The 27,005-nt window shown below is 30.8% G+C and overlaps 1 protein-coding gene across 1 annotated transcript in view; it reads left to right on the top strand.

Moving 5' to 3' along the window:
* The window catches only part of LOC126781892 (nephrin-like), a 133,432-nt gene that overhangs the window by 55,716 nt on the left and 50,711 nt on the right, over positions 1 to 27,005 (top strand). The window contains exons 3-4 of the mRNA XM_050507013.1: positions 11,737 to 11,899; positions 23,209 to 23,405. Of these exons, the coding sequence (XP_050362970.1) occupies positions 11,737 to 11,899; positions 23,209 to 23,405 (360 nt within the window). The remainder of the gene's footprint in view (positions 1 to 11,736; positions 11,900 to 23,208; positions 23,406 to 27,005) is intronic.

Here is a 27,005-nt window from a genome sequence, read left to right on the forward strand (position 1 = left end):
TAATAATACAATATCAAATTATATAATGATAAATACCAAAATCAAATTATTATTATATTAAATAATATAATAATAGAATGAATAGAATGAATTCTGATTATAATTAAATGCAACAACTAAATAAAAGAATAAAATAGTTCGCGATTGGTTCATCATCCTCATCATCATCACCCTTTTCGCGTCCACTGCTGGACATAGGTCTCTCCAATGGCACGCGACTGAGCTCGATTTTCAGCTCTTAATCTCCAACCGCTGCTGCTAATAATATAATTGATACCTGAACCAATCGGTTTAATTATTACATAATAAATTATAGTAATATAATTAATATATCAACTACGATTTTGTATTGAACTCTAAGCACGGGGGTGATTACTACTATCTACTGATAAAACTAACCAATGGTACTACGTCGTAGCTCTACGCAGAGTTCTATATATATATTTTTTATATACATATTTTATAAGTTCATCGGCTCTTAAATTAAGAATTCTCAGTAGTAGCTTAGTTATTAAAGAAAATCTCAATAATTTATTGTTATTTAAACTTATAAAATTGAGACCACAGGGTCTGTAGACTTATAAGGTCAACGCGTTAAAAAATTAGATGCCTACATATATAGCGTTTGAATTGATTATATTTTTGTAAGTATTCCTAAATAATAACTAAATATTTCTACAACATATTATATTATTTATTTAAAATGTTTTTATGTTTTATTTTAATATTTGCAATGCCTTGTCAAATGCAGGATCTAAGCTGTAATAACACGGCAGTGTAAATAAATTAAGATATTTTTGTTGGACGGTAAACATTTTTACTTGTGATGAAATTATGATTGTGGTTCGGTTAGTACTGAGTGCTATGATTTATTTCCTGACTGCCAAAAGTCGCGTTGGCCGAACATTAATAAAATTCTTTTCATTTTTCGGGTTAATATAGCCTATGACACTCACAAATAATGTGGCTTTCTATTGGTAAGAGTTTTCAAAATCGGTTCAGTAGATACAGAGATTACCCCCTACGACCTCACAAACTTTGTCCTTTATAATATTAATATAGATGATAAAACGTCATTTTAATATTAACATCACTTGCATAAGATATCATATAATAAAAATCTCTTAAACAGAAAAAAAAATTAAAACATGTAGCGACAAATTTCATTGAGTGTTTGTGTTTTAAGTATTAGACAGTTATTTGATATTAGATTTTAATTTAAACTTGTTTATGGTAATTACAAAACCGCAAACCGCTATGATGAGAATGGATGGTTATTTTTTATAGTTCTTGTCCAAATAACTAAAGGAATAGCTATAAAAATAAACACAAAAGATTATATGTGAAACATGTTTCGAAAAAATTTACCTTAACATTGTGAAAATAAGAACTACTATTGCTTAAATACGTAGTCTTTATTCGTATGTACTTGACCGTACGTTAAGTATTGCCTTTTACCTGGGATGAGAGCGTAAGCTTCATTCTCTGTCCGGCTACTGTATAATTTAATATTAACTCACGCTGCTGTAATTGAAAATAAATTTATTTTACAATAGTAAATTTTAAAATGTATCGTTTTTAATATTTTTTTATTCCGGTTAAATAAAAATGATATATTTATAACAATTGTCGTAGCTTATTTTATTATTATTTATATAACTCTTTAAAAGCCGTGAAGACTTAGTAATAAAAAACGTGGATCGTAACCAAATAATACGGCTTAAAATGTGGGTTACCGTAACAGCTTGTGAATGTCCCACTGCTGGGCTAAAGACCTCCTCTCCTCTTTTTGAGGAGAAGGTATTGGAGCTTATTCCACCACGCTGCTCCAATGCGGGTTGGTGGAATACACATGTGTCAGATTTCAGTGAAATTAGACACATGCGGGCTTGCTCACGATGTTTTCCTTTACCGTAAAGCACGAGATGAATTATAATCACAAATTAAGCACATGAAAATTCAGTGGTGCTTGCCCGGGTTTGAACCCACTGTCATCGGTTAAGATTCACGCGTTCTTACCACTGGGCCATCTCAGCTTTTGTCAAATGTGGGTTAAGGCCTTTTGAATTTTATATAAACTATTAACATTTAATATAAAATATAACTATTACTACTTCAAAAATTTAAAACCTCGTATCACGAGATGAAATTCGAGATGACGTAGTGGTTAGAACACGTGAATATTATCACTAGATTTCCATGTGCCTAATTTGCATTTATAATTCATCTCACGCTCAGCGCCTATAGCATTCAATACGCATTATATCAGCGTGGTGGAATCATTTCCGATCTTCTCAGTTTTTGCAATTCCTCTGTAGAATAAAATATTTACAAAGTTATAATTACAAAGTTTACAAAGTTCTACTGGTGGTAGAGCTTTGTGCAAGCTCGTCTGGGTAGGTACCACCCACTCATCAGATATTCTACCGCAAAACAGCAGTACTTGATATTGTGGTATTGCGGTTTGAAGGGTGAGTGAGCCAGTGTAATTACAGGTACAAGGGGCATAACATCTTAGTTCCCAAGGTTGGTGGCGCATTGGTGATGTAAGCGATGGTTAATCATTTCTTACAATGTCAATGTCTATGGGCGTTGGTGACCACTTACCATCAGGTGGCCCATATGCTCGTCCGCCTTAATATTCTATAAAAAAAAAGAAGTTAATATTTGCACTAGTACGATAAAAAAATCTCAGTGCTAACAAATTTACTATAAAATAATACGTAGTGACTATGATAATGATAAAAAGACTTAATAACTTGTGAGTACAGAAATAATAATTACTTTCAGTTTTGGATTTGCTGTATGAAATTGAACTTCGGATTCTTTTATTTACTTTACATTGTCTTCGAGAAAACCGAGAAGATATTAAAACTGCGGATAGTTGACACGAAATTCATCAAGATTTGAAATAAAAAAGTTTTCAAAAGAATGAAATCGTAATATTTTTACGTATATTTTTAAGTATTTTCAGTTTTTCTATTAAGTTCCGTTATTCTTATCTATACAAGGAAATATAACCTCGATTTTATTCGTATGAGTTTCAGCTATTGTTATTTTTGATATTTGTTGTTTTTTATTTGATAAGCCTTCACGGATTTCTGTTTAGCCTAAAGGTTGACTGGCTTCAGGCATTAAGTCCGCCTTTTGTTCCAACTGCATATTGTCATGGTCAATAAAGTTTTTAAATAAATAAATAAGTAATCATCGTCTTCATTATTTTCTTAACCTTTAAACAATATTGAAATTTCATAAATTATAATCATGGCGAGTTAATTGTTAAATCAATTGTGATTGCATGATATAGTTTCAGTACATTAAACATATAACGAAAATTCTAGGCATAAATAATAAATAAAATAATATTTTCTGCAAATTATCGTACTTCGTTCACACATCATTTTTTTATCATTATAAAACCAATTACATGTAATATAAATCATATATTTTTATTTAAAAATAGCAAATAAAACGTGTAATATGAAAAATAAATCATAATTAAATTAGTTTTACTAATAATTTAGTATTCATTGTCACACGTGCAATATAGATTGTCTGCTTCTGCTCTAATTTCCTCTGATGTTTTCAATACCCTAACAATGTTGCCTTCCAAACCATTTTTTAATACCCTAATACGTTACCTCAGTCAGGTTTTTTTTAATAAAACAACATCCACGTTGCCCGTGCCTTATTTTCCATTTTTATTTACTTTATTAGAATTTTTTTTGACGTACTATGAGTGTTACAGTAGTCACTAAACTATGGTTACAATATATTAACTACGAAGTCAGGTTAATTTCAGTGCCAGTTAGTGCCCGGTTAAATGAAGGTCACAACAAACAAGACTACATAATCCGAAAAAAGATAAAAGTCAGCAGAGCTACGTGGCCGCCCGTAAATCTCATGACAACATATATAGGCTAAGGCTTAGCTTAAACTTATATCCGAATATTCTCCGTTGTAATAAAAAGTTGTATTTTTGCAATTTTCTCTTTATTCCATGTTATTTTTTATTCAAGTCTGATTGTTTTAAGTAAACAATATGTTAGCTACACGCAATTTTGTCGATGAGAATACTGATTTATTTCGATATGTCAATATTAAATTCTATTAATACATCACATCTAATATACGAAATTAATAATATGATTTACAATTTTACTATAATGAAAATTTCATATGATTTTTCCAATAGGTTATGTAATTTTAATATCGCGTAGTCGTTATTTTAATATAATATATTATATGAAATATCATTGTTGTATAAAATGTGAAAAGCGTCACCCGAGCAATAAAGCCATTTCAAATATCCTTATGTCATCGATCCCGAACAATTGAAGCGTTACGTGCTTTTCGCAAATTTTCCTTAAGCCTCCGTCACGTATGAGGGGGGAAGAAAAAACACATCTTAGGATCGTGTCACACTGTGCATAAGCAGTTATGTTAGAGCACCGAGCTGAGTCATGTAGGTTTAGAGCATGTTTACGAGTTTAGTAATATATTTTTTACGACATATATTTTGCGGATTAGAACATAATAGCCTTGAGCTGATACATAAGTGTATAATCCACATATTTTTAAGGATACCTTATTTCATTTTAATTGTATTTATTTTAGAGCAAAAAAATAATGATAATGCGATTCAAAATTTCTTGTGAATATCTCCAGGCCTACATTAAACTATATAAAATTATATATTTTTATAAAACATAATGTAAAAACCTTAATAGTATTTTCCAAAAACCTTTCATATATCTTTATTGCACTATGAATCACGTGACTACTGGTCCAAAATTTCAACCAATCGCCATCTTTAAACAATTGTCTATCTATTCGCGTCCCGCGTCACGTACTGGAACAGTTGTTTCCAATGCTCCCTCGTAAAACTTCCTCGGTACACTAACGCTACCAAATTCAGTTCCTTAGATGTATGTTTTATGAAAGCGGGGAGTAAAATAAAATTAGAATATATTCTACAGCCTGTAATTGTACGGCTAGTAAAGAAACTTTTAGTCATTATAAAAATGATTTAATTAGTAAAGCCTATGTATTACGTATTTGTGCAAATAAATATTATTATATACTACTGCATTTTTTATCGATTTACTGTTTGACTTGCGATTCAACAGAGAAATGCTGATAGATAGTTTTCTTGTCACTACTCCAACCGGTCATGATTTGTTAAGTAATTATAAAAAAAAAATAATATTTATTCTTCAATGTAAATAAATGTATGTCTTTACTATATATCTAAATATTTTTTTCTGTTCCTTAGCTATTCATCCTTGAGTAAAACAATACAGTTTTACCATATTTTTGACGCTTGAAGCTTTTTAACATGAGAACCATATACGTGGTACAGTTAGATTAGTTTTTTGCCCAAATTAAGAGGCCCTGCATTAGATACTGAGTATGAACTGCTATCGAACACAAATGAACTAAGATTAGTTAATTTAGATAACAGCATTACCTCAATAGTAATTGTACATCAATTGAGGGGCGAGAGCAGGTCACCAGGGTGATCTAATATAAAGGATCTACATTTCTCAAGCACCAATCTCCGCATACGTGATACTGTATAATATAACTGATAAGACTTGCTCTTTTAGTCAATAGAGAAACAAATAAGTACATTCATTCATTCATCAAAAAACGTTTTTACGTGACTGATTCACAGTTCCGGTAACAAGAAAGTTAAGGCTGAGAGGTAATATCGCCGTCGTTGGGGGTTACGTCATCTAAGGATAACTTATCATTGGAAGGCATGTGCCTTTTTTATTTTACTATATTTATTTTATAACTTAACACATTTACTAATTACGTCATATTTATGGAAATATGATTTAATATGTTTCTGTGTAAAATATGTTTAATTTGTGTTAACTTTTCGCAAACCAATAATATAACAATGTATGGAACAGATTTAAGTTCGTGAATGAATATTATTCGCATGACTTGTTTTTATTTGATCGAATTAAAATCATCACATGTACAATACACGCTCGAGATGATCAACTGCGTGCCACTATTTAAAGACTATATTTTGTAATAAGTTGAATGCTCAGGGACTTGTTAGTAATTTAGAAAATAGCTAAAATTAAATTAAAAATTTAAATAACCCTCAACAAAAAAATCCTCTAAAAAGAAAAAAAATCAAATGTGTGTGTGTCAACTTTATAAGAAATTACTAGTACCAGTGTCGTCGCATCAGGAAATATTGGATCAATTTCTATTCAATTGGACCTGTAAAAGACCTTTTGTCAAGTAGAAAATGAGCTGATGATCTCCAAATGCCCGAACAGATCTTCGTAATTTATAGCTAAAAATCATTGTCATCAGGGTTCAAACAGCAAAAATTGCATCAAAATCAGTCCATTCGCTTGGAAGCTACAAGGCCACAGATAGATATACAGACATATATATATATATATATATATATATATATATATATATATATATATATATAGACACGTTAAATTTATAAAACTTTATTTTTAAGTCGTCAAAATAAACTAACAACCTATTAAAATAGCTCACTGCTGGGGAATAGCTTCTTCCTTTTTGAGAAGGTCTGGAGCTTTTTCCATCACACTATTCACATCTAATGGTTACACATATGCACAAATAAGAGGCACATGCAGCAGATTTTTTTCAAACGCATGCACAGTTCCTCCAGATTGATATAACCACAGTAAATGACGATTATTTTTACTGTTTATGCACGCAACACAGCCAGCAGCCCCCACCTATTGTTAGCTTAGGGCAAGCAAATTTCATATTGAGTGTGTTGCAAATGACTAATAAAATGTAATATACGATTCAAAATTCCAAAGACAAATAATAACAGCAGATTAAGCCAGTTTGCTGGTATGTGCCAGTAAACAGGCACGTTTTGTGATCATTGAAGGTATACTTGTTGAATGAATAAATAGTTGAATACTGAAATATTTTATATTCTATTAGATCTTGAAAAAAATATCCTCGAAACTTTCAAATTAAATAACAAAAAATTCCGAATGAAAAATCAACACGTCTGCTATAAACGATTTTTGTGCGATGACTGATGTTATGTGTTATTATAAAAACGTTTTATGTAAAAACTCCATCCGTGCGAACCCAAGACGGTTAGCTAGTAGGTTTGATAAATTTGAAGCTACTACCAGTTTTGGATAAGGATTAAAGAATAAACGGCATGAAAATTACAGAATCTATAATATTCGAATGAAAACCAACGAATACCTTTTCTATGCTAATGATGATGATCCAAAATCATCCTTTTATCTTTTACAGTATAATATGCATTATTTATTAATATTTAAAAAAAAAACTTTAAGTGCAATGTATCAGAAAATAAAATGGATTATGCTTCATGTAGTGTGGTGAGTTAAAATATATGTAATTTATTATATTTAATATTGAAGCTTTATTTTAGTATTTGAAATACATATTTTAACAGCAAAAAATTAAACAATTTTACGTCTTTTTACTTAAAACATCGCTTCTTGGCATCTTTGTTAATCGAAAAAAAGAGTACATATTTTTTACAAAATTAGATCCGTTGATCTTATTTGACCTAAAATGTTAAACAGGCTTTATTGTCTGAACATTTAAAATTAATTATTATTTTGTGAAGTTAAAAGAATATCAAGCAATAGATAGTAGAAAAAAACTTAATGCATAAGTAAAATTATACACTTAAACTTATCTCATAAATAAAGTAACAGCCTGTAAATGTAAATGAACTACAGGGCTAAGGCCTCCTTTTCTTTTTTGAGGAGAAGGTGGAGTACACATGTGGCAGTAAAATTAATAATTTATGTAAATAATTTCAGTAAAATTAGACACATGCACCTTCAAGTATGAGATGAAATATATCATCGGTTAAGATTTACGCGATTTTAACCACTAGGTCATCATGGCTAAAATAAATAAAAAGTATATAATATTCTGTACGACGAATAAACGTAGTAGGATTACTATAAAAAAGGCCGGATAGCCATCAATTTAAAACAATGACGTTAAAGGAAAAAGGGAAGAGGATTCCCAAAAGCGGATTAAAGGCAATACGATTCCTGAACTCACATTCATTAATAAACAGGAAATTGCTTCAAAGTCTCGTCAACGTACAGAAAAATCCTTTGATATATTGGCTCGTTATTCGCGCCATCTCCTTCGCTGGGGACTCGGATTGTTAATCGAGCCATTTGTCACGATCACGCTTGGTATTCACTGCAAACGAACGATTCAAATTTCGCGAACAATTTCGCACGGGAATCGGAGCGGTTCCTTGGACTGTTGGAGTAATAACCGACTAATGCTAATTCAGTCAATCCGTTGGCAAACTGTTATTGCTCACGCTCTGCGCCAAACAATGGGGCTTAGTGCACCCAAAAATAAACTCAACGTAAAATAATACTAAAACAAATAGCTTCTGCTGTAACTTTGTTAAGTTCTATAATGTATATTTAATCTTTAAGTTTATTTGTGTGTACTATTCTGTATATCTCTGTATTCGGTTTATATTCAGACTCCGAAAATATGACCACATTTCTGAATTTCGCAAAAAACTTGAGTGGCTCCCAATCCGTCTTCGCAGGAATACTCATATTCTTTCTCTTCTCTATTGTAAACTTTTTCACCCAAATTTTTCTCACTATCTTAAACACCGTTTTGAATTTCTTAAGGACTCGCACGGCCGCATAATCTAATTCTAAAAAAATCCTTTTTTTTTATAGAATAGGAAGGAGGACGAGCATATGGGCCACTTGATGGTAAGTGGTCATCAACGCCCATAGACAATGGCGTTGTAAGAAATATTAACCATCGCTTACATCACCAATGCGCCACCAACCTTGGGAACTAAGATGTTATGTCCCTTGTGCCTGTAATTACACTGGCTCTCTCACCCTTCAAACCGGAACACAACAATACTAAGTACTGCTGTTTAGCGGTATCATCTGATGAGTGGGTGGTACCTACCCAGACGAGCTTGCATAAAGCTCTACCACTAGTAAGCCTTCTCACTTCTCACAAAAGAAGAAGTTCTTTTTATACCAATTCCTTCTCTGTTTAAGCAGTTTTTCTATGGAAATCCTTACCGCTTTACTTAAGACGATCTCAAACTATTAACACATTTAAAATCCGACTCAAGGCGTATTATTTATCTTTATACCGATTGCACATTAGCTGATCTTCAATGAATGAATTTGAGGTATAGTATTGTATGTATATATATATATATATATATATATATATATATATATATATATATAAATTATATATATATATATAATAAATATAAATTATATATATATATATATATATAATTTATATTTATTTAAAAATAAAAGTTCAGTTTATCTGTACACCCAACTCCCGTTTTATTTATTTCATGTGTTTTACCCAAAGGTTGTCTGGAAGAGATTGCTCTTTGTACATTAATAGTTTACGTTTTTTTTATGATTGTATTGAAAACTGTTCGTTTCTGTAACTCTTTTAGTGTACAATATTCTGTATATTCTTTATATTCTATTCGAATGAAATTTAAATCGTGGTAGATAAAATGAATAACCGTATGGCACTAGTAAATAAGACGAAGTAGATTCTCCGGCAGGCCTTTCAATGAAAAATAAATAGACACATTTATTTCTTTATCATTAATTAACACAATTATAAAACTGTATACACATATAACCAGCAAAAAATCGCACTCGATAATTTTTTTATTAAGTTATATTTTAATGTTATGTTAAAAGTAATTTATTTGCTTAAAAAATATAAAAATCCGATAAGCGTGAAAGAGCTTAGTATGATTTTCAAGTTATAATCACACGTTAAGCTAATGGAAATACTAGTTGATTGGGTTTGAGCTCGGAATCATTCTCGCCTTCTAACCACTGGGCCGTACCGGCTCAAAATTGCTTATAAAAGCCTGTTTGAATAAAGACTATTTAGATTTTACCGGTTGTCCTAACTACGAAAAAAGTAAATTCATTTAAGGCTTCAATTTTGATAAATCTTTTAAGAGCCTGTTAATGCTTGTTTTTATTAATCCCTTTTCTGTTAGCGTGTGCTATTCTATGAAAAATTTCTGAAATCATTTATCCTGTAAGAAGGTACTATTAACCAACCAAGCGTGCTTTGCTACCTTAAATTTTGTTGAATCGCATAAGCTCTGTTACTTTACTTTAATTTACGACCAGTCCTAATACTAGTGTATTATCGTGTTGTCTTTGCATTTAGAATTTATAGTTTTACCTTACCCTGAAACATGAGACTAATTTTAACCTTATTCGATCTTATTAGACGATCCTTCTGTTTATAGCATGAGTCTGTTATAAAAAAATATGATTAAAGTTGTTAATATAAATTATAAATATCCTACTTTTATGTCAATACCGTAACCGCCTGTGAATGTCCCACTGCTGGGTTAAAGGCCTCTTCTCCCTGTTTTGAGGAGAAGGTATGGAGCTTATTCCATCACGCTGCTCCAATGCGGGTTGATGGAATAAACATATGGCAGAATTTCAGCGAAATTAGACACATGCAGGTTTCCTCAAGATGTTTTCCTTCACCGTAAAGCACGAGACAAATTATAATCACAAATTAAGCACACGAAAATTTAGTGGTGCTTGCCCGGATTTGAACCCACGATCATCGGTTAAGATTCACGCATTCTTACCATTGGCCCATCTCGGCCTATGTCCTGCCTGTCTCGGCCTGTATCAATAGAAATCATGATAATATTACAAGCTGTAACATGTAATGAATACAAAAAATTGATACTTTTAATGAAGGCTTTTTATCCATCATTGTAATACCAAGCCTGTTTCCAATTAATTTGTTAACATACACGATCAATGCGTCAATCAATTTTCATTATCCTACCAATTTTTATTGTGCCACAAGAGAAACATTGCATTCATTTGTTTGCATATGATTGTCACGCAAAATACATTATACGGTGAAACTGTTAAAACTTGTTGTGTAAGCTTGTTTGGTTCGTGATTTATAGCATTTTAAATGCAGCCAGTTTAAATTGAATTTTTATTCTGTATAAGATTTTACTCTTTTGTTTTATCTTTTCGCTTTAAGTAGCAATTAAATGAATACTAATCCATAATCTATGTGATTATGGATTATTGGTTTCAGAACTAAGTATAGTTAAAAAAAATAATACTTTTTTTTAAATTTTAAACGTAATACACGTATTATATTGATCTAATCTGGTTACATTGAAATTTCTTATAAATTATTCGATTAACATCGTTTGAAATGTAAAATTTGGATTCTAAGGCGATATTTATTTTTAAATCACACGATATTATCCCAATATTAATATATATACTTTTATTAAATTATTTATTAATATTTAATTACTTTTTTTATGTGTGTATATTTAGGCTGCGTTGTTACTAACATACTCAATGTTATGTTATATATGTACCCATATCAATGTGTGGGCCCAATATACATAGCTACATGTAATATAATATTCGATTCACTAATAAAGAAATTTTAAGATTTAACAGCTCTCCAACAAAAAATCATTTATATTCATTATATTTATATGTATTTTCAAAGAAATAGGTTTTATATATATATATATAATTGCGTGGTCTTAAGCCCTGTAATATATTTTTTACCACAATGCAATTTCAAAATAAGAATGTTCCCGTTATTCGCGCGAACAATAAATTATAAAGCAGATATGACCACGTAATATTTCATCAACAGGTCTGCGTCCAGGTTCCAGTGTAGGGGCGGAGTCTCTGGACGCGGTCAATTTGTCAGCTGTGTCGGGAGGCGACGCCACCTTGCCTTGCGACACGCGTTCGCCACAGCCACCCGACGCTCTTCTCCTAGTCGTCTGGTATAAAAACGACGTACCCATATACAGGTAATTTTTAACACACCAATATTTTATAAAGATACATTTTGTTTTGAAAATAAATTCGTTCGTTTTTTGATTTTTAAACATCTTAGCGCTCGGTACACGGGACTAACTGAGATTTCGAGCGTCAGATGACGTCAGCAAAGATTTGTTGTAAAGGTAGAAAATTTCCAAATATGGTCGGTGGCGCATTGGCTATATTAATCATCCATTAGAAATGATTAATATTTTTATCTATGGTCAGTGTTGACCACATGCTATCACGTGGCTCAATTGTCAATCTATTTTTAGTATAAAAAATAAACATCTAATGTTACCCCACCATGTTTAACCGTTACATATAAACTGTCAGGGCTGTTATATTTGTATTTTTGAGTCAACTCTGATTAATAACTAAACTCGTTTGTCTACAAACACAGTTATTTAACTTTATTTAGTAGCGCGTGTATAAATTACAGTTGTATCTGCAAATACGAAAAAAGAAAAATCCAACGTTGTTATTGTCAGTAATTGGAAATAATTTCTGATTCAAAGGTAAAAAATAAAACCACATTTTCTTAATTAAGAAAAAGATAAGCTCACCTGATATTATACTGTCCCTACCTACAGCTTATCAGAAACGAGTCGTAACGTAATGCTACAAAGTGTAATTTGGCTTAGCAAAGATTTACGCCAGTTTTTGGTTTACGGGGACGAGATTACTCAGCTAAGAAGGTCAATCGTCAAATTTGTTGCCGTCCTTAAAGCGGTCTTTATTAAAACCTCAATTCAGGCTTTTCTGTTGCTCTGCTGAAATGAAAATTATTCGTTATACTTTCATGTCTCCACTTTGTTTTTTTATTTTCATTCACTAGAGACCGATTCTGACTTGCGACTGTCATCATGATTAGAAAAATCTGCTATTTAATAAATATCTTGATTAAAATTAGATCTGTGTGTGAATAAAATCAAATCATCATCATCAAATAATGCAATATAAAAGTTTTACACAAAGGCGGATAACTCTATTATATCTCGATTGGAGATTAATGCAACGGTTTTCATTAACGCCCTTTCACTTGGTGCCTTGTTGCAACCTTTGTGTTTTGTGCAAGTCTGTCTGAGTATGTGTCACCCACTCATCAGATATTCTACAGTAAAACAGAAATACTGGGTATTATTGAATGGTGAAATATTATATGAAGGGTGAGTGATCCAAAATAAATACAAAATCTTAGTTCCCAAGTTAGGTGGATTGGTGATGTAAGTGATGATTGATATATCTTACAATTCCAAAGTCTGTGGGCAGTGACCACTTACCCTCAGGTGACCCTCTTGTCAGTTTGTCTACTCTAAAAATAACACAATTTTGAAGAACTTATATTTCTATTTTATTTGGGAGCGACTTCATGTACTCCTATTGGCGACTAGCGCCATTTTTGTTGTAATTTATCTTTCGAATTATTAATTATTTAGTATTTATTTACCATTTAAAACAACAGAACAATATTTAACATAATGATAGCAGGTAAAAAACCACTAAGGTTTATACGTGTGCCATCAATAGTCTACACTACAAATTTATACATTTAAATATCATCCATTTTCCTGTAGATCTAAAGTAAAGTTTATGCCTAATGTTTTTTTTTAATATTATAAATGTTATAAATAGGTACAACGCTTAGTCAACAGAACGTATTCAGTATAGGATAAGCTTTGGTACAATTCCCTATTATAATATGTAGCAATAGTTATAAGTAGATAAAACCAGCCTCGAGCCGGGTTATCTTTGCAAAGAACTCTTACTATGTACCTAAGTTGACACATCAAAAATGTACCAACCACTTATATGACAAACGTGACTTTGAAAATTTAATAGCCGCTCTTCACATCCTTTTAACAGTGTCTCTTTTAAAAGAGAAAATAATAAGATGCTTTGCAATATAATCCTTTGTTATTAAGCTTGGTTAAAACCATTAATATTTGTTTAAGCTAATACCTATTCAAAAACAAAATAAAACGGAGCTACTACAAGTTCAGCTACGTTCTACAATTCACGAAATCACAAATCACATATTTGCAAAAATATATATATTAATTATATAAGTGAGTTTCGACCAACAAAGCAGATTAAAAAAACATAACATGGACAAAGAAATCAGTTTGAAAAATCGACTCAGATATTTAATCAAGACACTAAACTGTACTAATCAACCATTTCTGAAAGTTTTTTTTTTTTTAATATAACAAAAAAATGTTTTGTACTTTTGTTGCTGCTCCAATCAGCCACCCTCGACTCAAGCCTACTCAGCCTATTCAGCAATCCACCACAGATGACAAGATAGTTATCTAGTTTCTGAAACGCTTGTCAAAGTCAGAATTAATAAGCTGTCGAAATACTGAACGCTTATTGGTCATCTATTGCGATTTTGGTAACCAATTCCAAATTAGATTAAAATAAAATTAGTAAATTTGCCATTGTTTAGCGTTCTCGAAACTGAAGGAAGTTTGTAAACTCAACAAAAAATACTCCACGTGAATTAAAATCTTACGATACTTCATTTTTAGAATTATTTCTTAATAAATAAATACATATTATTAAATTACATTGTAAAAAAATATTTAATTTTTTTTATTGATTTTAGTAAGTTAACCATTTACTAATATATTAATCACAATAATTAAAATTGCAATTTTGGCATAACCTCATAAAGTAATCCCGTGATATAATATACATTATTCACAGGATATATTATTATATTCATCCCATGACACAAGGGTTTATGGCTAAATCACATTCTAACAGTGTGTGCATATTTTATAAATTGCTCAACCGCGCATGTATTATACAGACCCATTCAGTGATGTAATATTAGTCTCACCACATTTGTTTTGATGTATCAAATTAATATTACTTGAATAATGGATTTATATATTTTAATCTGCAGTTTTATTTTATTTTTTATTAACGAAATTTATTATATATGGGCGATAGTCGACAGTAAAAAATAACCGTTTTTTTTTTATTATGTAAATAAATTTAAATAATTTAAATAATCGGAGAAATATCGGAAGTATCTACAGAGCCTTAAGAGTAACGTGGGTGTTAAGCTTTTGAATTTTTAAACGGAACACGACTCCATGTTACGGTGAATCTAATTTGACTTCTAAAATATAGGCTGAATTTACGAGTTCGAGGAAAAATGTATTTTCCTGTGCCCTTTATAAATGATTTGACTTTGTGATTGCTTATATTTTTATTTTACGCGTATATCGCGCCCATGTTTTCGATCACGTTGATTTTTTTATAAAGTCACTGTTTTATGACTTTTACTTGAAAATTATTCTGACTTTTGGGATATAAAAAAACCTTCTATATTAATGTGGATTTTAAACGAAGACTGTGTGTTATAAACATGTCAAGCACTGCTAAGTTTTCACATACTTTTTTGTGCTTACGTGCTTATTTCATGTTAGGCCAACATCCCACAATACTCTTATACAATTTTGCCACCAGTATATCTAGAAGGAGGCCGGTGTTATCCAAGAAAATAACTATTTTACTGACAGTCGGTTTCATTACTTTGTCTAACTCGCCATACTGGCACAAATTTAACTATACAAGTAATATAGTGGTGGTTAGCTGTTTAATAAAATGTGGGAAAACATTTTAGTCAAACATTTCTTCACGGTAGAAATATTTTAATTTTTGACTTTGTATTATAAAGTAATTTTAATATTTAATACAAAATTTTGGAACACTAAAATATTTTATAATTGCTTACCTATTATGATGTAAAAATAATTACTATGAAGAATTTTTCTGACATTTGATAAATAATTTTCCCTTTTATACCCGAAAAAAAAAGATTATTAGAGTTTTATTAAGACAATTTCGTTTTAAAATAATCTTCGGCGAACTGTATTAGGAGAAGGTATTCCACCAACCCGCATTGGAGCAGCGTGGTGGAATAAGCTCCAAACCTTCTCCTCAAAAAGAGGAGAGGAGGCCTTTAGCCCAGCAGTGGGACATTCACAGGCTGTTACGGACGGATTACGGAACTGTATTAATTTTGCTACTTTATTTATCATTTGTTATAATCATCATAATTATATTTGTGATAACAACGAAGATTACACAGTCGTGATCATTTATTCTAGCTCCGCTTATAATATTCGAATCGCATATTCACATTGCATATTAACGTTAGAATCTCTCTAATCCCTTGCGACTAAGGAAGTGAACACACTAGCACTAAGCAAAATCGAGTTGACTATTATATTCGTAAGGGTATTGCAATATTTAAGCGAACAAGCATAAAATCTGAGGAAGTTCAATTCCAGAGAAGTGATAAGCCCCAGTTGAATAGTATCATTGTTATTATTATTTATAGTAAGTGTAAATTGAATTCCATGCATAAATTGCATGCAATATTAGCATTGTTAATATATATAGTTAGAATAAATAATTTAAACTAGAAACTGAATCTTGTTACATTTGACTATATAGGCCTTAGCAGAAAACTGTAGTACAACTCTACGAGGTAATAGACGTACATACTATACAATTTACTTTGTGGTAGCGTTTTGTGCAAGCCCGTCTGTGTAGTTTCCACCCACCTAAATGTATGTATGATCATATACCGCCTAAAAGTAATATTTATTGTTAGTATATTGTTGTGTTCTGGTCTGAAAGGTGAGTGATGGTATGTCCCTTGTGCCTGTAGTTATATAGTCGCAAGTTATATAATCTCTTAGTGTTCAAGGTTGGTGGTGTATTGGTCATGTTAGGGGAGATTAATATTTCTTACATTGCCACTAGCTATGGGCGATGGTGACCACTAACCATCTGTCCATTTGCCAGTCTGTATACCTATTACAAATTAAAAAAAAAACTAAATGCCCAATTCTAAATATAATATTTAAAGTCATCGCAATTGTACCCCAAAAGTATGTACGCACCTTAACTTTAGTTATGTTACCAATACGCTCATTATCGCCTCTTTGTGTCTCGGGCCGTGTGATTATAGCAATCGTTAAATACTGAAATCATACGTTGTTAAGCAAATATCTGCAATTAACTGTTTTCTATCTACTCTAGAGATTAATGTAGTGTTTTGAGTTTCACAAATGAATAAAGCAAAATTCACAAACAAAAATATCAATTAACAACATTATGTCGATATTAATCTGATAAGTGCTTTATTTCATATTAATTGTATAAAAATCTTTTATTTGTCCCAGTCGTTTTGAAATCATAAATTATGTATTATTATAAACAAATAATAGACAATTTAACAAATAATATTGAGACAGCGTTGAAATTTCAATGGGAAATTTCAGATTCAATAAACCTAAAGAAATGTAATCCAAATCGAATAAAAATTTTCAATGCCCTCGGCTTCCTCTTGATAAGGTTAAACACCCATACAATTTTTTACGAGAATGAATGCCAAGGGAAATTTAAATAAACGAAAGAAGAAAACAATTTTTCTTAACGTTCAATGCTTAAATGTTGTTTAATAATAAATATCAAGAGGAAAAGATGAGATTATGTACTTTGAAATATTGAATAGTGCTATGATATATATATATTTTTAGATTCATATCATCACAAGTATATACGTCAAAAAAAAAAAGGTCAATATTACAAATGTGAATAAAACTGAATGATGAAAATGAATATTTTTTTGTAAAAAATTGGACCCTATCAATCTGTATGAAATATTTTTAACAAGATTAATCGTTGTGGACTTTACTATCGATATCGAGGCTAAAAATTTAGCAGTACATATCAATGTAGGCGGAAAAAATAAAAATCGGAGTCAAAATCGCCGGTTTGGACTCTTTCGTATGATATCATACAAAATATACGTAATTACTATAAGTCATCAACCATTTACTGCTAGAATTTTCCCAAGCCTGCCACTGAACGCGCTTTTTATTAATTTTGGTTCAAAGTTAGCTTGAGCTTGAAATGACATAGGACATGTTTCACTTTCACAAATTCATATATCATACCATATATATGTATATAATATATCGTCACTCCACCTAGCCAAAGTACATACGTCCTTTCTCAAGTTACTGAAGACGCGGTTTCCGATCAAGAACTAGCTTGTCAATTGAGCTGATTAATTATTTAACGCTATAACCCATCCCGTTAGAGGATGCTGAAATTCATTTAAAAAATAAAGTTTGATCTTTAATTTTGATATTTAAAAAAAATCAATTGTTCAAGTTCAATACAAAAATTGTTCAATTTAAAATAATGTATTGACTAAACACTTAAATTGTTGTTAATTGTCTTTACTAGTTTATATGTATTAGTACTTAAGAAAGGGCATGGTATGATGATTTTCAAGATTGATATATTGGGTTATGGTTAATAACATTACATTACATTAATACTAACATTACTGACTGCCTCCTTGGTCTAGTGGCTTAATGTAAGGCCGCAGACCCGGAGTTCCTGGGTTCAATTCCCAGGTCGGGCCAACAAAAAGTTATTGGGTTTTTCTGTCAGAAAATTCTCAGTTGCAGCCCAGAATCTGGAAATTGGAAGTGTGTGCACTCCCGTGCCTCGGAAAGCCTGCCTGAACTCCTTCCGGTCGTGTCGGATTGCCGTCCCTTCGGATTATGAGAGTTAGGGAATAGAGAGTGCACCTGTGTTTGCGCACACACATGTGCACTATAGTGCTATATCCTGCGGTTGGCTGATATCTCTTGAAATTGGCCGCCGTCACCGAAACCGGTCTGGAGGACATTATTACTAACATAAACATCGATAAAAAATTACTATGCGATTGCCTTTTTTTATTATTATTATTATTTTGGTAATTCTTGACAGAATCTACGTACTTTTAAAGACATTATTTAAATTTATTTACATACTATATATTATTTAACTTTCAATATATTATAGTTATTTTAATTAAATAAATATCGTCATTTATATACTACAACTGCATTGATACTCATATCGCGTTGTGCTAAAATCTTTTTGATATTGATCAATCCACTTTCAATCAAATTGCATGTAGCTGTTAAATCAAATACGATACAACCGTGAAAACCTTTCCAGTTCATATCTTGGTAATACACACGTAGCAATGACGGATTATGACGAATTTATATAATATTGGGTATTGGGCATTACTCTGGCTCCATCGATTTTGATTGATGATGCTTTTGTAAATAACTACTAGTTTCGGCTTTACGGATGACTTATTTATACATTCAATAGATGTACTAAGCCGTTAAAGTTTTGTAATAATTTTCACTGTACCATCATAATGTTTTAGCTTTAAGCTCATTATTATATTACAACATTATTTTTAGCTAGGTAAATATAGGTAAAGTAACTTTACTTTTCAAGGCTTGTAGTTAGATTTCTTGCAGAGGATATATATCACTGTTTTTTATATTTACTAATAATATTAGATATTATAAATGTGAAAGTAACTTTGTATCTATCTGTAATCTTGTAATAAAGCTTTCAGGCATACGCCACTGAATCGATTTTTATTAATTTTATTAATTCAAAGTTAGCTTTAGCTTGAAATGACATAGGACTAAATTTTGTAGTTGAAAATGTACAGGTGAGTATGTCGATTTTTAAACACAATGTTTAAAATTAATATCATAAGAGGTATTTGGAAATTCAATTTATAATGTCTCCTTACGTTTCATTACTTATGAAGTCAGTGATGAAAATATTCGTTAATACGAGCAATACATCGAAACTTCGATAATCAAACTTTTGCATTGCAGTCAAAGGGTCCACATTTCACTATCAAAGTTTCTTTATAGTTTAAATAATTATTGATATCAAAAGCATTATTATTGTTCCAAGCGGGTGAAGCTGCGAATTTGTACAGTATAAACAATTTAAGTACATATATTTATAACTCCAAAGGAAATGTATGCGACAAAAGCAACAAATTGTTCAGAAGCGTACTAGCGACCGCAGCGTCTGTATTTTCAGTAAAATTCAATAGGTCACCAAACATACCGTATCGGACTCACCTTTATTGTCCTCAACGCTGTATGTAAACTACATCATGTATTTCACAAAAATATTAAAGCGGTGCAAAGCGCAGTTTATTGTATTCTTTTTTTTGTGAAATAACATGTGGTCAGATTTGTGCATTTAGCACAACCGCGTCGGGTGACGGAAGTAAGTCTTCTTCATTTGCTGGCGTATGTCAGTGATAATAATTAATCTATAAAATATAAGCTGACTACAAATCAGAAGACTGTTCGGTTTTTTTGTATATAAAAGATATTTTTTCATGGTGAATTGACTCATTTTTTTTATTGTATAAAGAGAAAGGTATTAATTTTTTTTTTGTAAATGAAATTAATTCGTCACTTATTAAACATTATTTATTATCTAAATAAATTTATTTTCACCCCAAAAATTGTATTTAAATATACTATTGTGACAGTAGAAAATTTACAACTAAAAGAAAAATAAATGGTAATTCCTAAGGCTTGATCATAATTAAAAATTAAAAAAATATATATATCTAATATCTACAATATCACATAGTAATAGTAATTGCTATTTCATTTAACGGTGAACTCAATTTATTAATTTTCTTGCTTATGAAAAGTGCATAGAACTAGAATTCAATTCAAGTAAATGTCAAATAAAGGTACTTTATATGACATTTACCTGAATCGATTATAATAAGCCTACACAATTTAAAAGACGATGTTATTGTATGATTATAAAAAACCTGTCACGATATTTTTCGGGTGATATTATAAAATGTGTAGTATAAATTTCCGCACTATTATGACCATCAGTTTATCTCAATGTGACAGCATTACATTACGAGCTATACAAAGAACTGGGTAGGAGTAAGGACGGCGCCTTAAGCTCGCTTAGTTATGAAATATTTATGAGTAAAACGTTTTCATTTCGAAGCAAGCCTTCATACGAATTTCCAAGGTATCTTTTGAGGTTTATAAATGTTTCTGGATAATTATGCACAGAACGTACGGTAAATCTCAACTGTTTGAATTGCCATAGCAGGTTGTAGGTCGTTATGTAGTAGTAGTAGGATTTTCTTAAGCGCATCTCTTAGTATAGCTGAATTTCTTAAACCGCCCTACCCTATATTCATAGCTTATTAAATACTAACCCTTTAGCAACGGCTTCGCTTGCGTCATACTTCAGAAATGCAAAATTTTCATTGCTCTTTCTTAAAAAATTAAAGGGATCACTAATCCCCTTAATTTTTTCACCCTAGGGGTTAAATTTTCAAAAATCTTTCCTTAGTGTTTAGATACCATATTTAAATTTTCATGATACTAGCCCCTTATTAGTTTGGGTTGTGCATCGATATGTCAGTCAGTTATATTTTATATATAGATAAATAAATTTCAACGCTAAAATACAAAAATAAGATTAAATTCAGTTTTATAAAAACGAGTTTCTATTAACTTTTTATTTCATTAAATTTTATTACAGATGCCATTCCGTTTAAGGATATAGAGCCATAACTATTGTTTGTTTTAACCCAAAGAAAATGCTTTCAAAGATGTCGGAGTTGCTTTGTCCGTTGAGATTTCTAACAAGGCTTTCGTTTCGATTCGAATTTATCTTAGATTGTATTGAGTTTCATTCAAAGAAAATATAGGTTACCTAGCAATTGCCATTTCCTTTTGATCTTTTGTTAGTTTGAATAAGTCGTCGTTGAGTCAAATAAAAATAAATATTGGAATATGATGTTTTCAATACAAACTTCCGACAATCTTTTAGATAAACATTTATTGGCGATTTATATAGCAGAAATAAATAAAAATACCAACTTAGAGAGAACCTTAAGTTTTCTAGCGTTACGTACGTATTTTTAAAACGAAAATGTTGTTTTCTGTTTATATATTTTGTATCTGTGTCTGAAAAGATGGTTCTTATATTAATCAAACATTTATATACAATAGCCTAATTAAAATGGAAGTTACTGACCGCTTTCGTCTCATAAACGATTTCTGATTTCTAAAGTGAAAATCATTTAATCTTTTTATTAAGACAAAGCTTATATCAATTTAATATAACAACATTAAGTAAATATTTTATATATTTATTTCTTTATTAAATTATGATTTTTATTTACAATGTTTTTTAAAATAATAAGATATGAATAATAAGCTAATTTTCTTAACAATTAATTACAATTTCAGCATAACTCGCAGACTTTATATTAAATACATTAAAATGTATATATTACTTAAAATTTATTTGTAATTTAGCATAAACTGTGACTTCCTTTAGTGAACTATTAAAATAAATTCCGTTATATTAACTTACGAGGTTATTGTGGTGAAATTGTCAAACTTAGCAACAATGTAATATTTATTTAATTATTTTATTAACTGCTAAAAGCTCTATTACTTTTTAAAGCTCCAGATCAAATATTTCTATTGTTATTTTATTTTACTCTAGTAGTATTATGATAGATAACTTTTTACAATTTACAATTGCAATAAATGTGTAATCTTTATAACAGACACAAAATTTGAAATATAATAACTTTATATATATATATATAAATATATACATAGACGTTACATATGAAATTCCATCCATCCCAAGTCACAGATGCAAAATTGAAAATAAAAATATTTTCTAGTAACATAATTCCAGTAGATACAAGTTCGTTACTGTGGTAAAACATTTTATGACACGCCTAACGTATTTTTCTGTGTTTTGATAGAAATATGCAACCAATAATAATATGACATAGTCCATTTTTGTCTGAAATTTTTTAGGTCGAACAAAGGGAAACATAATATAGATCAATTTAGGGAAGTTGGTTTTGTAGTTTTTGTGTTAATCTAGAACAGTCCATAAAATGTTACGAAATAATATAATATATGTGTTGCCAAATCTATAATAATGTTCTTTTACTTGGTGGAAGGGCTTTCTGCAAGCCCGTCTGGGTAGACACCGTCCACTCATCACCATACCATATAGCTAATCAAAAATATTTAAATATTGTTGTGTTCCAGCTTGAGGGGTGAGTGAGATAGTGTAATTACCGCCACAAGGTGCATACAAGTAACTTCCTAGTTCCTAAGGTTAATAGCTCATAATTAGTGAAAGTATCCTTACTTATATAGTTAATGTTTCTTACAATGTCTATAGGATATGGTGACCACTTATAATCAGATGGCCTGTTTGCTCGTACACCTCCTATTGTAAATAAAAAAAAATTGTTAAAGAACAGAAACGTTAATAGTAATCAAATATATATCTTTTATTAAGGGTATTGATAGTCTATATAATTATTTAAAATAAAATAATAAAATAATACTGTTTACAGTTACGATGGTCGTGAAAAGGGACCTTCAGCGCATTGGGCGGATGCGTCACTCGCAGGTCGTGCGAGGTGGCACGCTACACCGCACTCCGCTTTACGCATCCGAGATGTTGTACCCACTGACCGCGCCCTCTACCGCTGCAGAGTCGACTTCAAAGTATCACCGACACGGAATTACAAGTTCGTGCTTCATGTAATTGGTAAGTAAATTGCATTTTCACAGTGTTGTCTGTTAGTACAACACAACTAAATTACAATACAAATAAATTAATCGAATCGAATCAATCGAAGATTGATGAGAATTTTCTGCGAGTGTATATATCGCTACGAGTATTTTCCGCTGCGATGTTTTGATACTGAATGAAATATACTCTAAGAATGCTAAAATTTTGATTGGTAATTGTTTAGTACAAAAAATATACTTGAAAGTATGCTGTGGCGTCTAAAAACTCGTATATATTTTTTAATATCTTTCAGTCATTTTCATGCCAAGGGTCCGAATAACTAAAAAAAAACTTTCGATTATTTAATAATATCATTATTAATTTATATATATTATTATTAACCGTATATAAAAAACTCACGACTCTCGGTCACATAATTAAAAAGATAATTTAAGTATATAACTTATTACATTAAACACATTTTATCTAAATATACACGTTGTTCAAGTAAGCTCTTATCTAGCCACTTTTGAATTGTAATTATAAAACATTATTACAAACTATTTCCCGCAGCCTGTAAGGAGGGTGTCAAGTGCTAGGTACCCCATGTACTTTTTTGTACCCTTAAAAATGTGTATACAACCATATATGTTGATCGGTCGAGTAGTTAAGGCGTGACAGCATAACAAACAAACAAACTCACTTTCCTATTTATAATATTAGTAAGTATAACGCTACCATTGGTTCGACATGTGAATTCTATTGCGAAGCAGTTGTAATATAGTTAGTAGATACCACATTTTGCCAAGTAAATAATAATAAATTATTAGCGGTGAATATATTTAACACTTTGCATATTATTTTGATGAATTCTTGTTAGATCAGCCAACATGTGAACTCAGCTTTAAGATAGCATACATAATGATATATTTAAGCGTTGTAATAAATCAGTGTACATTTTGCCTATTTACAGAGAAAATCTCAATTTGATAATTATTTACCCTAAAACAAAGTGCGGTAAACATATTATATAATTATAATGTGCTTTAGTGCTACGTTTTTTGATTAGATGTAATCGATAAAGATTGATTATTATTAATTTAAGTTTTTTATTTAAATAAAAAAAAACATTGACATCCTTTTACCATTTTTATATATTATCCCTGTTCTTCTATTGTGTATGAAAATTTCAAAAACTTTGACTCAACCACAGTTTGTATCTACGTATCGTAATATTGTAAGATATTCCAAATTCTTTTTTTTTTCTCGTTTTCTGATTTGGAAATAAATTCGCGAGTGAGTAAGTTAGCATAGATAGCATACCACTAGTTATGAAACACTTAACATTCGTGACATAGTTTTGTCCACCTCAGACTCAACTTCAAAGTATCGCTGACACGAAACTAGTTTGTTCTACACGCGTCCGTTGGGAACTTTGTTCATCGAATCATGTAGTTTTACTAGTTGCAATATTAGAACCGTGCAGTCTGAACAAGTTAGTCAAAGAAGTCGGTATGGCACGTATCTCGCCGAAATATATTGGTCCACTATTCGCTATCGAAATTGAGTTCGATAGAAAATTAACTTCACTCGACTCTTAGTTGAGCGAAGTTGAAAGTTGAAGTTGAGATTTTAAGAGTTTCATCCAAATAACTAAGCGTTTGTTGAAAATGAAAAGTTTGTTAGAGATATAATTAGTTATCTTATACTGTGTCTTGATAAATATCAGCTGCACTAAAAACTTGTTTAATTAACTGAATCACGTGGTGGTAGAATCTCTTCTGGGTAATACCATACATTGATCACTTATTCTACCACTATACAGTACTAACCTATCGTTCTAAGGTTGGTGGCGCATTGGATAATATAATGATTGGTTCATAATTCTTACAGCACCACGGCTATAGGCATTTTTGACCACTAAGCATTGGTTGCTCCATTTGCCAGTTCACAACACAACAAATTCTTATCTATAAAAATACAATAATATTAAGTGTATTTTTAAAAATTGTAAAATATAAAGCTGTATAAAAAAATAAGTATAATATAACTAAATAAAATAATATATAAAATATAATAATATATTAGCATAACTTAGACAAAGAAATATCTCATAATTTAGATCAAGCTCTATGTAATCTTAATTCTCTAGTTATCGTCTCTCGTGAACAAGAATCGGAGATGCTCAGCTTGATAAATAACCTTTTAGTTAAAAACGAATCAATCACTCGTTGAAGAGCTGACGACGAAAGAGGGAAGATTTTTCTCCTGGTCGCTTGAATCACTGTTCCATTAGTTTTTTGTGTGAAAAGATCTTTATTCCACCGAAGGGACCCACATCACGTATACATATAACAACATACTTTGTATTGTTATAATGGATTAGATTTTTCATTTAATTAATGTATTAATAAAAGGGTTTTTATTTTGGATATGAGTTTAGAAAATAGAACGAAATTTGATTTATGACTAGATACGAAGTGATTTTAATATTAAGTTACCGGTACAACGTCTAAAATAAAAAAATATTAATATTTCTTAACATCTGTTTATTTATTTTTGTAAGTCTATCTTTGAAAAATCAATATATTCTATATTTAAATTACTTTCAGAGATTAGGTTAGCAGAAGAGATGACAAAATAGCTATAAGACCGCCTGTTGTACTCAACTATGTTAGTGTTTAATTAGGGATATACTTTTTGAGTTTCCCAGTTTTTGATTCAGTTTTCACGTAGTAGATATCTGTATGAATGCGTAACTTTTGTTGGCTTGCAAATCTTGTGGTCGAAATATGCTAACTTAATAAACCCTCTAGAGGAAAGTAATAGTCCATAAGTGTCCCAATGCTGGCCAAAGTCCTCCTCTCATTGTATAGGAGAAGTGTTTGAGCTTGCCTTACCACGTTTCTCTGACGAAACAAGTGTATGATCTGTATTTTACGAAGGGGTAAGATAAAAATAGATAAGTATTTTTTACTAGGGGTAATACTTCGTGCAAGTTTAGTAAGGTTTCACCTACATATCATTGATTTGTATCTCTTTGTTATAAAAGATAAAAGCGAGCTACATTGTAATTGCAAACAAAAGAAGACACATTTTAGACATATTTTAGATCTCATCTTTGGCAGAGCATTAACGGCTCGACATAATGTTAATACTTCTCATAGTACCAATGTATATGAGTAATGGGTAACACTTATCATGATTTTCACATTATCATCACCACATCCATATTTTGCCTGTGTGCTGTTTATAAATTAAAAAAAATAAATAACAATATATATTATTAATCATTAAATCCATAATTCAATGCTATAATTATGTTTGAAAATGTAAGGAGACATTGACTGATTATTTATTCGCCTAACAGCTGCCATAGCGAGACGTCTGCCGTAGTATCATTTAATATTTATTGGCGACTATTTCATATTCTCATCTAAATGCAGACTTGCCTTGCGCTTGCTACCCTTAAATATGCAGCGGATACTGTTTATTGAAATAGAATGAAATGCACTCGAATACCTCGTAAAAACATTGCTATTAGCAATAAATATACTGGTGGAAGAGCTTTGTGCAAGCTCGTCTGGGTAGGTACCACCTACTCATCAGATATTCTACCGCAAAACCGCAGTACTC

Source organism: Nymphalis io, chromosome 4 (genome assembly GCF_905147045.1).
Source record: "Nymphalis io chromosome 4, ilAglIoxx1.1, whole genome shotgun sequence".
Taxonomy (NCBI): domain Eukaryota; kingdom Metazoa; phylum Arthropoda; class Insecta; order Lepidoptera; family Nymphalidae; genus Nymphalis; species Nymphalis io.